This window comes from Saccoglossus kowalevskii, chromosome 6 (genome assembly GCF_978046115.1).
Source record: "Saccoglossus kowalevskii chromosome 6, keSacKowa6.1, whole genome shotgun sequence".
Classification (NCBI taxonomy): domain Eukaryota; kingdom Metazoa; phylum Hemichordata; class Enteropneusta; family Harrimaniidae; genus Saccoglossus; species Saccoglossus kowalevskii.
In genome coordinates this window covers 5064257-5078486 of record NC_140646.1, presented here as the reverse complement: position 1 = coordinate 5078486, position 14230 = coordinate 5064257, and the positions used below count along the sequence as shown (strand labels likewise).

At 35.2% G+C, this 14230-nt stretch overlaps 1 protein-coding gene across 1 annotated transcript; it reads left to right on the top strand.

Moving 5' to 3' along the window:
- Window positions 1-3776: 3776 nt before the first annotated feature.
- On the top strand, window positions 3777-6584 carry LOC100372047 (ADP/ATP translocase 1-like). The gene is made up of 2 exons (XM_002741111.4): window positions 3777-3977; window positions 5455-6584. Exons 1-2 carry the CDS (start codon window positions 3858-3860, stop codon window positions 6250-6252), a joined length of 918 nt encoding a protein of 305 aa, XP_002741157.2. The 5' UTR covers window positions 3777-3857; the 3' UTR covers window positions 6253-6584.
- Window positions 6585-14230: the final 7646 nt, after the last annotated feature.

The window sequence follows — 14230 nt, the reverse complement described above, 5'->3', positions numbered from 1 at the left end:
TGTAATTTTGCTCCCAAGTTCGTCACAATTAATATGGTTACAATCCTGGTCACTTTTTTGAAAGTTAAAATTGTCCACAAACTATTTAACCTCTTCGTAAAAAGGGTCCACATCAATTTCACCTTCATTATAACTGAACAGGTTTCGAAAATAACCAAACCATTCATCGTTAGAAATATTTAAAGAAGGGCTATTTTTATTTGTTTTTAGCAGGGACCAAAAGTTTTTTGAATTTGTTTGTTTGGATGCCTCCAGTAGTTTAAATTTCTCTCTCTCTTCAAATTGTTTTTTCTTTAGTGCCAATAATTTCCGATAACTGGCTTTTTGCTTTCTTAGGTTATCGAGCGAGTTTCATTTCAGCTGCGGCAGTATATAAAAGATCAACAATACGAGTAATTGACTCATCCAAACTATTGCTACTCATCAAATCATAAAGTGATTCCAACATTAAAGCAGCGCGTTCTCCGTTCCAAAAACGGTGAAAATTTTCGCTATATTTTTCATCCCAGGCTATTTTATAAAATATTGGATCATCACTTGTAACCGGTGCGACATTCGAGGCTACTATAGCATTGCGATTTTGTTTCACTATCAGGGGGAAATTCTTTCTACTCTCGGGTTCTCCACACTTGTCAGGGGGGAAACTCGTCTCGTTTCTCTATCTCGCCCCCTTGAGATATGGGATCGGGAAAGCCAGTTAAGCTTTACAGTCAAATAAGACACACACAACGAAATACGTTTCAGCTCTCGTCTTAGTCGGTCAATCGAGCACTCTACCAGACACAGCGCCCTGGGGAAAAGTCCCCAAGACTATCCAAGGCTGACCCAAGACTCTCTTAGACTGCGTCAACGCTCGCCCCAAAGCTCTCCAGGACTGGACCACGACTGCCCAGGACTCTGACTGCCCAGGAGTGCGTCTATCGTGCTGTGCTCCCCAAGACCAACTCAAACTCTCTTTATTCACTTTCAAAACTCTAACCAATTACAAAACAGTAAAAAGACTCTAGGGCGTAACCTTCAATCGTAAAGCCAATCACACTAAGTACTGAATACGTCATATCTTTTGATTAATCGTTCACTACATTAATAACTATGGATACCAACTGTCAGAATCGCGACGGTTATCTGATAATTAGTTCCAAATCACTGAGCCAAGTTCCGTCCAAAACTTCAAATAGGCCTAAACGATGACAGACATAACACAGCAATTCAGCTAATAATCAGCTAATTAAGTCGGTCAACAGATACGCAAAAACAAATTCATGACACAACACTAAAAATTAAAGGTTGGTGATCTGACTCAATTCTGTCATCCACATGGAAATTTGTTAGATATTTCATAACTGAGGTATTACATAACAAATAATCCACAACACTACCACCTTGACCTTTTAAACACGTAAAGTAGCCGCTATTGTCTGCAAAACGTCCATTCATAATACGTAACCCAGATGATTTACATAACTCTAAAAGGGGTTGGCCGTACCGGTTTGTCTCTGTGTCATGTGACCGTCTTGGTGGTAAAATATCATCACTCAAATATTCTTCATGACAGGGAACATGTACTATATTTGCTTGGCTTAAATAATCTACTAGATTCGCAGATCTAGCATTAAAATCACCACAGACCAAACAATGGTAGTTGGGATACATTTGGGAATATTTAGCGTATTAAATTTCAAGTACATCAAATAAATTAATATCAGAATATAAAGAAGAGCCCTCGGGAGATAAATATACAATACCAATTATAAGTAATAAATGATCATTAGTTTTCATTTTCACCCACATTATATCCGCAGACTTGCTATACAATTGATTTACTGACTGGAAACCATGCGTTTTGCATAACAATAGAATTCCACCAGAGTACTTGCCAAGGTAACAATGCTTGGGTCGAATACTACATAAGGATTTATACCCATCAAGGGAAAATGTGTCATTTATAGTGGCCCATGTCTCTGTTAACATATTATTGTAGGGATGCTGAATTGTTCGAGTTACAAAAATGATCACGCCCATATTTTATAAACCACGCCCAATTTTGCGAAACCACTCAATGGTCAATTAACGCTTAACGAAACTTCGTGTTACGGGCAACATAGAATTTTTATTTTGTTCAACGTTGTATGCTTCCCGTAATTTGATGTTCGATTAACTGATAATTAAATTTCGAGTTATTAAAGAACGTTCAAAAAAAGAAAAAAAAAAGAAAAAAAAAACATAGGTTGCCCGTAGCTCGAAGTTCTGTTAACTGTTAATTGAACACCGAGTTACTAAATGTGGACGTTTAATAAAAATAAAAAAATATATGTAACTCGAAGTTCTGTTAACTGTAATTGAACATCGAGTTACAATTTGGGTTTCTGAAATATGGGCGTGGTAATTGTAACTCGATGTTTTCGTAACTCATTGTTCGTAACTCGATATCCGTAACTCGATGAACAATTCAGCATCTCATTATTGTTACACGTTGGTACATGGAGGTGTAGTACTCTATAGGACCACTTGATCTTACTTAGCGTGCATGCAGAAAATGCGTGTTCGTTCCGTGTGACCTTGACATTAACGTGGCTTAGGATTGGTCCAAGTCCACATTTCCCGAAACTGGTTTGGTTCTATCGCCCTATATTATCAAGTTATTGAACCTGTCGTATTAATACAAACAGGTCCGTACAGGTCCGGTCTTTTTAATTTAAACAAAACATGTAGTTTTAGGACACATTGTTTAATTATCCTGAGTTTTAAACAATCGCAAAGTTTTTTTTCTTCAAATTATTAAACAAATCGTGTATTACCCCCCACCCCCATGTATAAACTCCATAATCTGTATAATTATCACGTTTAATCCGTGCACCGTGACCCCATTTTTTCACATTTGACCTTGTGATTAAACCATGGAGCAACCAACCTTAAGGACGTGACTTCTGGAATAAGATTCATAGAAACGACCCGACTGACGTGATACCAGTAGTGGCATTTTGAGTTACCATGTACTAGTATACAATTCAACGTTGAACCATGGAGCATAATACCTCCATGGTTGAACTATACCCATTTGGCCCTTGCTACCAATTCCAGATAAAACCCCATTACTATTTATAGCGTCTCAAACTCAGGCAATATTAGTGGGTCACACTGGCACGGGACGTGGTAAAAGTATTTCGTAGAATATATGCTCATGTCGTCCATAGCAACCACTGAACTGTATTCAATACATGCATCCGATATTGCTTGTAATGTTAAGGTGTAACCTGAGTGATATACTCAGTCTGTGCATAAATGGAATCATTAACTGTCAGTGAAAAGAAAAGCCGAATAAAAAAGGTCAAGGGTTATTTGCGACAAAACCCGATAACTCGGCACATGGAGAATTTTGTACGACGTAAGCTAAAAATACGTTGAAAAGTACTGCGGGTGAGTGAGCAAGTTACGAACACAGTATAATGCATGTATTTAAACAATATTGAATGTGCGATCGATCGGGCAGTGATTACCCACAATTCTCGAAGTAGAACACGTGGGCAAACGATGACGTAGGGCTTCATCACAGCTGCTGACTGACTGCGTCGTCCGCTCGACAGAAAGTAGTTACATAAATAATTACACACCCTAATCTCCACTTTTATCTCCATTCTTCGAATGCTGTATGTTATATTGTTTATTTTTATTACGACATGTAGGTTTTAAAAAAAATACGAAAAAAAAGATGATGAGGAAAATCACAACCATTCCGCGCATTCATTTCATAAAAATTCCATGTGAAGTGTGTGAATGGTGACGTATTTAATTGTAGTCCTGGCATTGCTGCGTCCATTTTGCCGGCGTATTCCAGCTTTATACAGTACCACGGAGTCATGTCTATTTCCAAAGAATCCGTGAAATCTTTTTGCAAGGATTTGCTTGTAGGTGGTACTGCTGCAGCAGTATCGAAGACAGCCGTAGCACCAATTGAGCGAGTCAAACTGCTTTTACAGGTGAGAAAATTGAAATTCTGTTGGTTCTAATGCGCTAGGTTGAATACGGAGGTCAATGTCTACGTGCATGTGGATGCCGGTAAAAAGTCACATGTTCTTGTCTGAAGAATTCCTCCTTAAAAATATTCTTAAAGTTTATCGTCGATTTTGTTTAATGTCGTTCACGCCTTGTAACTGATCTTCTTTTGACAGTTAACTATAGTAATTTTCTTGTGAAAATTGTAGGGATCACCAACCGGCATTTTTATGTCGCCGCCTGGCTGACCTTGTTCCTTTTGGCATATGTAATTGTACTTTCTAACGTGTTCTTAGATGAACTAGAGGGCCTTAAGTAGACATTTTGTTACAATTCCAACTTAGCAGTTTTGAAAGTCAGATGGTAGTTGTATTAGTAGTAAAAGGTTTTCCGGCGTTGCCAGTGCGGCTTATTTGGATATATGCCAAGTTGTATATATTCGTGGAGGTAGAAATAGCTCTGTTAACTCTAGAACAATACGACTGAGGTTTTACAACCGATCGCATATTTTAAACTTCATTGACAACAACCATTGTTGTAGTGATCGTACAATCAGTATACTATACTAACAGTTGTTAAAGCGTTCTACTAAACAGCAAAAACTTATAATTTTCCTAATAAATACTAAAAGGATGTCAGTTCAAAATGTATAAAAACATAGTTGAGATTTAGTTAGTTGCATGACTATTCCACAAAACGATGGCTTGCATAAAATAAATGGCTGTAGGTTTGCACACTGTCTGGAACATTGCATATTGGTTTTCAAATGCATTTCATTACAGCATGTGTAGAGCAATGCCATGCAATAAACTAAGATTACACATTATAGAATTTTTAAATAGCATGCAGTTCACATAAAAAATGAGAGAATTCACTTTCAATTCAAACCCTGCTGATTGCAAAGACTGTATAAAATTCAACTGAATGTGTTGTAGTGCCCTTTGACCCCTACTGAGTTTAGTAGCTGGATAAGAATGTAGTGTACACATTGACAGAAAGCTAACAATCCCAAATAAACCTCTGATAAAAAAAATTGAAAAAATTAATTTGGTCTGAAAAGAAATCTATAGGATTTATTTGACGCCCCGCTTGTTTTTTTACATCCATGTTCCGAGCAAGAAAACACATTGTGAAAACATTTATCGGTCCATGTTCAAAACTAGACTGATGATTTGTGCTTCATTCATCCGGGTCATTTATCTTGGATGTCAAGATGAACCCTTAATCATTATCAGAGGAAAGTTTTGCTCAGTTTACAATGATTCCTACTTTCATTTGAGCACAATTTTATCTTCTATTGTCCCAACTTCAATGTTTTTTTTGGTATCAAAATGTTTTGTTTTATCTATAATAGCCACATTTTCTCAATTGATGTGAAGATGCATATAGGCAATTGGATTGACAATTTTTATTATATATTAATGCATCTAAACTAACTGAGCCAAATTTTGTTTTAAACAGGTCCAAGATGCATCAACCCAGATTTCAGCTGCCCAAAAGTACAAGGGTATTGGAGACTGTTTTTCAAGAGTAGTAAAAGAACAGGGGTTTGTGTCACTTTGGCGTGGTAACTTGGCCAATGTTATAAGATACTTCCCTACTCAGGCTCTCAACTTTGCCTTTAAAGACAAATACAAGCAGATATTTGTGGCTGGCATCGATAAGAAGAAAAATTTCTGGCGGTTCTTTGCTGGTAACTTGGCTTCTGGTGGTGCTGCTGGTGCAACTTCCTTGTGTTTTGTCTACCCACTTGATTTCGCCAGAACCCGTCTTGCAGCTGATGTTGGTAAAGGTGCGGCTGACAGGCAATTCTCTGGCCTTGGTAATTGTCTTGCCAAAATCTACAAGTCTGATGGGCTCATTGGTCTGTACCGTGGTTTCAACGTCTCAGTCCAAGGTATTATCATCTACCGTGCATCTTACTTTGGTTGCTTTGATACAGTAAAATCATTCGTACCACAGAAGTACCAGCGTAATGTGATCCTGTCCTGGATGATTGCCCAGACTGTTACAGTGTGCTCTGGAATCCTATCCTATCCATTTGATACAGTCAGAAGACGAATGATGATGCAGAGTGGTCGTAAAGACATCATCTACAAGGGCACAGTTGACTGCTGGAGGAAAATCTATCAAAATGAAGGTGGAAGAGCATTCTTCAAAGGAGCACTTTCCAACATCCTTCGTGGTACTGGTGGCGCCCTTGTACTTGTTATATACGATGAAATTCAACACATCCTCAAGCCCAAGAAAACCACATAACGTGATTTTATTGAAATGAACTGCGTGCAACAACATAAGTCAACTCTTTCATCATAATAGATTTTTGACTAGGGGAGGGAGGGGGGGGGGGGTCTTGCAATTTGAGGTTAACAATTGTAATCCCTAGGCTTGCTATCAAACCCTCGTACTTTTATATATTGTTTGAAGGATTGAATCGTGTAAAAAGTAAATAGTCAGTTTAAAATCATTTTGCCAAAGTTATATAAAGTTGGAACTCCGTGCGTTTGGATTTGTTTGCACAAACTTAAGAATGTGTTATTCTGTGTGATAGAAAATACAATGAATAAAGATCTAATAATTATCCAAACAAACCTTTTTTTTGTGGTTTATCTAAAACCATCAAATCTGCCAGATGTTGAATGAAACTAAATGATCAGTATGCCATGCAGTGGTTAGATACTGATCATGCAAATAACTGGCTGACAAGCAATGGTTTTTGTATTGAATAAAGCCCAATTAATGAATGGGCTTGATAAGGATAACTCTTTAGCAGGCCAAGCAGTTGTACCCCTGTCAAAGTAGGGCTTTATGTTAACACATAAAATGCATTACCCTAATATCTACAAGTGTATTCTTGCAACCATTTCAAACGTATGGGAAGGAAATGTAAATTACTGCAAAAAATGAATTCTGATGTAATAATTTTTGAGTTTGTTTGAAAAAAAGTTTCAAATTCCCCAAATTTAAGATTTTACTTTCTATTTATCAATATGAAGTTCCTGCATTATTTTTGCATAGTGTAACTGTTCTTTCAATTTCCACTAGCTGACAAATTTTCTATTGTGGCGATAGACCTGCCGTTATTGCAGTCGAGCGTTTGAAATTCCACCTTGCAGTCTGTTAGGCAAATTTACATAGTGAAGCAAATCTTGACTCGAAAATATCGACACAATAGTTTGTGTGCAAAGTCGATGTACTTTTGGTTTGAGGCAGATTTTGAAGGATGTCGTGCAAAAGTAAGAATTGGTAAAAACAAACTCGTGTTCTGAAGTGCAGTTTAAACTTTTAGCTAAGCTATCGATTTTGTCAAGCTTATCTTATCAAACGTGGACGAGTGATTGTCGTCAGTGTAAACTTTTTAGCTCTGCTGTTGACTTTGTCGAGCGGAGCTTATCATACGAGTGATTGTCTGTGTCAATGTTTTACTTTTTCGACTTATTGAAAACTACAAGCCTGAATTGGGTAGACCTCTTGGTTTGTTCATTTCACGATATCTTCAATTCTCTAATTTTGGTGAATATTTTTGGTAAAAAGATATTTTCGATTTCTTGTTAAAAACTGCAAGTTTGATTGCTTTGATATCACATATATACAGGTACTACATGTGGACCTCATATTTTTGGTAAAAAGTGATATTTTTGAATTCTTATTGAAAACATGTCTGATTGTTTTGATACTATACATATTGTTCATTTTTTAATATCTTCAGTTCTTTAATTGAAATTTGCATTGCTACCAGCAGAGCTATCTCAGCCGATAGGCTGCTTGTTACTTTTTGGACGACTTGAAAACTAAAATTCTTATTGCTTTGATACTTGGTGTATATGTACCTTGGGCAGACCTCTCAGATTTATTCATTTCGTGATATAATCATTAATTCTCTAATTTTAATGAATATTTTTTGTATAAAGTGATATTTTTGACTTCTTGTTGAAAACCACAAATCAGATTGCCTTGATATTATACATATTGGTACTACCGGTACATGTGTACCTCTCTTAGATTTGTTCATCTCGTTCCTTCAATTCTCTATTTTTGACTCCCGTGTGCGAAGCAGTTAGGGTGTCTTTGTGTGTCTGCTCCACTGATATCTCAAGAACCATACATTGATTTTTGATGAAACTTGGTGCATAGATGTTATGGGCCAATACGCAGATTTGATTAGGTTTTGGTAAAAATCCATGCATATTAATTACCTAATTTGCATGATAATTAGCTGATTTTTAGCTGCTCAATGATTGTTCCACTGATATCTAAAGAACCACTCATTGGATTTTGATGAAACTTAGCACGTAGATGCTCTGAACTAATGCACAGATTTGATTAGTTTTGGGTAAAAATCTGTGCAATATTAATTACCTAATTTGCATAATGATTAATCAATTTTTGACTTTTCCACTGATATCTCAAGTACTAATCATCACATTTCAATAAATCTTGGTACATAGATGTCATAGGACACTGCACAGACCTGATAGTTTTAAGAGTAACATCAGTACATATTAATTACCTAATTTGCATAATTAATTTATTTTCAGCTTTTGATATTTCAAGTAGTAATCATCACATTTCAATGAAACTGGTACATAGTTACTTAAAGACTGCAGATACCTGATTAGTTTTGGGGTAAACACTTGTGCATACTAATCACCATATTAGCATAATTAGTTAATTTTCAGCTTTTCGCCTGATAACTCAAGTACTGATCATCATATTTCAATGAGACTTGCTACATAGATCCTCTAGGACTACGCAGAGACCTGATTAGTTTTAGGGTAAATAATTGTGGATATTAATTACCTAATTTGCATAATTAGTTATTTTTTTCCATGAATGTTCCACTGATATATAAAGAACCACTAATTGGATTTTATTAAAACTTTCATAAGAGTATTCATCATCACTTTTCAATGAACCTAGGACTATGCAGAGACCCAATTAGTTTTTGGTAAATATTTATGCTTATTAATCACCTAATTGAAATAATTAACACTGATATCTCAATTACTGATCATCACATTTGAATAAAATTTGGTACATAAATGCTCTAGAACAATAGACAGGCCTGATTAATTTTGGGTTGAAATTTGTTCATATTAATTCTCTAATAATAATTCATATTTTTTTTGTTCTAATCATATTTCAATGAAACTTGGTACATAGATATTACATTACGCAGGCCTTATTAGTTTTACATTCAAATCTGTTCATATCAGTTACCTGATTTACATAATTAGTTTTCAGCTATTCCATCAATATCTCAAGTACAAGTAATTTTGAATGTGTCTTCAATACTCTCAGCACACGGGAGTTCTTTCTAAGCTTTCTTTGATTGATAAATATTTTTGGTATTGAGATATTTTCAAAATCCGATGCTCTGATACTATGCATATTGTTCTTTTTATATCTTAAATTTTTTAATTGAAATGTGCATTGCTAACAGTGGAGCTATCTCAGCAGAGAGGCTGCTTTGAAAATGACATTGATACAGTTTGCTCAAATGAATTGTGTATAGTATGTCAGAGTATGTGCCTTTAGATGTTGAATACTACTAGGAATTAATCTGAGTGATAATTAGCTACTGTAATTTGCATACTAATTAACTACTTTCAGCATTTTTTGTAAAAACAAGCATAATTGTGTAGTTGCATGACTGATAGATAACTTTCAGTTTATTTTTGTATCATTGCACTAGTTTGGCCAAATGCAGTGTTTTAACTTTGTATGTGCTTGTTTGTGTGGATATCAGTTTGTGTGTAGCTGTGTATTCATTATTGCTGGGAAAGGATTGACCAGCTTTTAATATGGTATTATCTATGTATGAATTACATTAAGTTTGATAAATATGTTATGATTGATCACATGGTTTGGCAGCCATTTTGGATCGCTTCTGAACAGGAAGTAGTTTTTACTCATGCCACACTTGAGAGATTATCTTCTAATTTGCTGCATGGCATCTCTATTTTGAACTCTTTCAGAAACATAAAAAAAGAATTCAAATCAGTCGCGTGGTTTGGCCTCCATCTTGGATTTTATGCAAAATGGTTTAGAAAAGTTTGGGCATTTGCTCTCAAAGGTGCTTCAACCAATCAACGGGATATTTGGCATATAGTATGTCTTGTTATAGCTTCATATGAGAAAAATAATATAATTTTGATCGGTCATGACTGAAAGTTTGGACATTAAATGCTCTAACCAATCATTTTGATATTTTGCACTTAACATGTTTAACCATAGCTTTATACACAAAAAAAAAAAAAAAAAAATTGATTGGTCACATGGTTTGGTCGCAATCTTAGATTATTGACAAAATTAGCAAAAGTTTGCGCATTTGTTTCTCATTGCTGCTTCAACCAATCAACTGCATATTTAGTATTATGCATTCTATTCTTGGGACACATTCTTTCACGGAATGGTACATGGTTAGATTGTGTGGTTTGAAGCCCATTGGATGGGTGGTTTTAACTGTTGTATCTTAAACACTGTTGCAGTTAGGAAGGTGAAACCTACATTTTGAAGATGTTAATCAAGGGATCTGACTAAAATAATAGATGACCATGTATGTCAACTCATTATTAAGCACAACTGTCATGTCTGAAACACTCTTGCAGAATGGGACATGCAACCAGTGCCATAATGAAACAAAATATGTAACTAACATAAGATTGCCATATACATGTACATGTATGATCATGTAACCTCATTAATATGGAAACCATATTTCGATAACCAAACCAAATTTCGACTTTATGGTACAGATCATTTAAACTACCCCAATGGCAATCCAATGACCTCATTATTTATGGAATATACATCTGATAGCTTGGGCCCAGTGACACCGCTTGCGGCTTCAATTAATGTATTATTTTTGGTCGAAATGTTTTCGACTTTTTCCTTGAATACTTCTACTCCAATGGATTGATACTTGTGTATATTAGGAATATTAGATTTGTATATTTTGTGACAATGTCTTGTTTTTGACTCCTATGTGTGAAGCACATAATTGAAGTTAGAGTGTGTGTGTACTTAGATTGATTAACCAGTACTAGTATGTTGCTAGGAAGATGACATACACACATTCCAAGGACCTTTTTCATAGTCCTCGGGGAAAAATTAATTCCTCCTTTACTAAACCTAAGCTTCACAAACATTTCTATATTCAGTCTCGGGATATTCAACTTTCTTTTAATTAAAATTAATTAAAACGCAATTCTATGTTGAACTGCATTGAGTTTAATATGGGAACGGGTTTTAATCAAGTTCATATCGCAACTATATTTAACTAAAAGCTAATTTTTAGCTGTTCCACTGATATCTAAAGAACCACTTATTGGATTTTGATGAAACTTTATACATAGATGCTCCGAACTAATGCATAGAATAGTTTTGGGTAAAATACCATGCATATATTTACCTAATTTGCCTAATGATTTGACAATTTTCAGAAAGTCTTCATATTAATTTGCATAATTCATAATTTGTTGGTTCTAATCACATTTCTGTGACATTGTGCAGACTTTATTAGTTTTACCGGACACTGGTAGCATAGTGGTTGTCGCATCAGACTCGTGATTGATAGACCCAAGTTCAAATCCTACCTTAGGCTGAACATCAAAGGGTCAGCACTAGCACTTGCAAGCAAACAAAAAAGTCAGAAGAGACAACAGTGACATTCAATGTCGCCTGGCGCAGACAAATATTTAAAAATATATATATATACTCTAAAGCAATTCAACAATCTCTTTTTGGTTTATTCATAATAATTACCTTATTTGCATTACTAATCACTTTTCACCTATTTTATTAGGATTATCACATAATGATACACAATGGATAACACACAGACCTAAATCTTCTGGTTCATTGGGGGTAATCCATAGACATGTTTTTATATTTAGATAAGATATTTACTAGTAATTATATTAGCCCATTTCTGATATCACAAAAAATCAGATTTAAATTGAATGTGTGCCCTGGAATTAGACTGAAAACAGATGTATTATAAATTTTGATAGATATCAGACAAACATTAGTTGCCAAGCTTTTTCTTTGAAAGGCTAATTTTGAATTCAATTTTAATGTGTCTTTAAGACTCAGCACAGTTCTAAGATTTCTTGAATTAATTTTAATGTGTCTTTAAGACTCAGCACAGTTCTAAGATTTCTTGAATTAATTTTAATGTGTCTTTAAGACTCAGCACATTTCTAAGCTTTCTTGAATTCAATTTTAATGTGTCTTTAAGACTCAGCACAGTTCTAAGATTTCTTGAATTAATTTTAATGTGTCTTTAAGACTCAGCACAGTTCTAAGCTTTCTTGAATTCAATTTTAATGTGTCTTTAAGACTCAGCACAGTTCTAAGCTTTCTTGAATTCAATTTAATGTGTCTTTATGACTCAGCACAGTTCTAAGATTTCTTGAATTAATTTTAATGTGTCTTCATGACTCAGCACAGTTCTAAGCTTTCTTGAATTCAATTTTAACAAAAATTTGTTTGGTTAAAATACCATTTTCGACTTCTTGAAAATACGACTCCAAAACACGACTAATTCACGGATTGCTTCTATACTTCATCTCAGTCAACAGACTGCTTGTTTAAAGTTATGATGGCGAATACTGAAATCTCTCAACACTTTATACCATTGTTCGATTCAATGAAAACAACCATCAATCCATACAACTCTGTTCATGACAGTGTTAGAAGAAAAACTGTATTTGACTTCTTGAATGATTTGATTGGGCATGCCAAGGAGCTGGATTCACCAATCAGCATTCCTGTTACAACAGCACCAATTTCAAATTTAAACCAATAGATTTTGTTATCTTATATCATGTCAAAGCAAAAACTAACGACTTCCCCATTAAAACATGTATTTGTGTTCTATTTACCATGGAAACGCACACAAGCATGCTATTGTGTTTGACCTCGTCCATAGGGAATAGTTTTATTGTTGGGAATTCTACATAATGGTAAGACGGCCAAATAAACAGATCTTGGCTGGCAAAGATGACATTCTAGTATCTCAAGCAAAGTTTTTATTTTGCTAAACCAAGATGCATATGATATATAAATTTCAAGAATATATAAAGGATTTGAAGTAAATTTACATTGATTACAATAACTGTTCTCAAGGACACACTCAGCCTCAGTTGTTTCTAACATCAAAGGTGGAGTTTAAAACTACTGCGATGTTACATTGCCCAGTAGTGTTAAATGTGGATATTGAAAATTTAACTCCAAGCTTAGAACATGCTCCTGTGTAAGCACATGTGCTTCTAATAGAGCAAATTCAGCATTTAACAAGTCATTGAAAATGACACAGTCCCCGTTAAATTGTTGAAAGTTCTCTTTGTGCTCGTCATATTAAAGCAGAGGGGTTGTCGCGAGCGTGTCCTTGAAACTTGAGTTCCAAGTGGCGTATAAAACAGATTGTTTATTTACCGTACTCGACCATGTTAGCGCCCATGACCGGGCAAGCGCCCATCCCCCACTTTTGCACAATTTTTATATTTGGGGTCACATTCGGCAAAGCGCCCACCCCTTCAAAATTCAACTAATTTAAAACATGGTCTTGCGTAACGAATCTTGGTAATCGTTTTTATATGATACAGCATGGATATCGATCACTGTGAACATGTTGTGAATGCGTAGAATACGATAACCGTGTGTAAACTACGCTTCGACAATGACCTGTTAATACGAGTAAAATGCGATAAATATTTCATGCCATATTCAGTTTACCTCTCAAAAATGGCTAGTTACCAGTTTTTTGGAAAAACCATGTCGTTTATTTGCTGAAATCAATTCCAACAGATCATACTTCGACATCGATAATTCACTTCCGCATTGCGTTACCAGAAAGTCTTGGGGAATTTCAAAAGAATTACAGCATTCTGATTGGTTAATAACCAACTTGACCCATTAGGTCAAAGGACGCTGCTGTAGGTCAAATCTGCAAATGCATCATGGTGGAAATAATATGACAATTTTGACTGAGACTGTGTTCCAACAGACTCAAATGTTTTTAATTCAGTAAATTATGGTGGTATGTAATTAATATTGTAATAAAATGTGCATATTTTTTGTGATCATTTCTGTTTCTTCATTGTGAAAATCAATGACGACGCAACTAATTTATTAATTTGATTTTCCCTCAAAGACGTAATTTGTCACTTGATGAATAAAAATTTTTATTTGCACTCTTTTTCGAGGGGGGTGCTCGGGTAAGCGCCCACCC

What these genes read in the sequence shown, in the direction of transcription:
- LOC100372047 (XM_002741111.4), top strand. Translation starts at nt 3,858, where the DNA reads ATGTCTATTTCCAAAGAATCCGTGAAATCTTTTTGCAAGGATTTGCTT. An exon ending in GAGTCAAACTGCTTTTACAG is followed by an intron (nt 3,978 to 5,454) that starts GTGAGAAAATTG and finishes TGTTTTAAACAG; the next exon opens with GTCCAAGATGCATCAACCCA.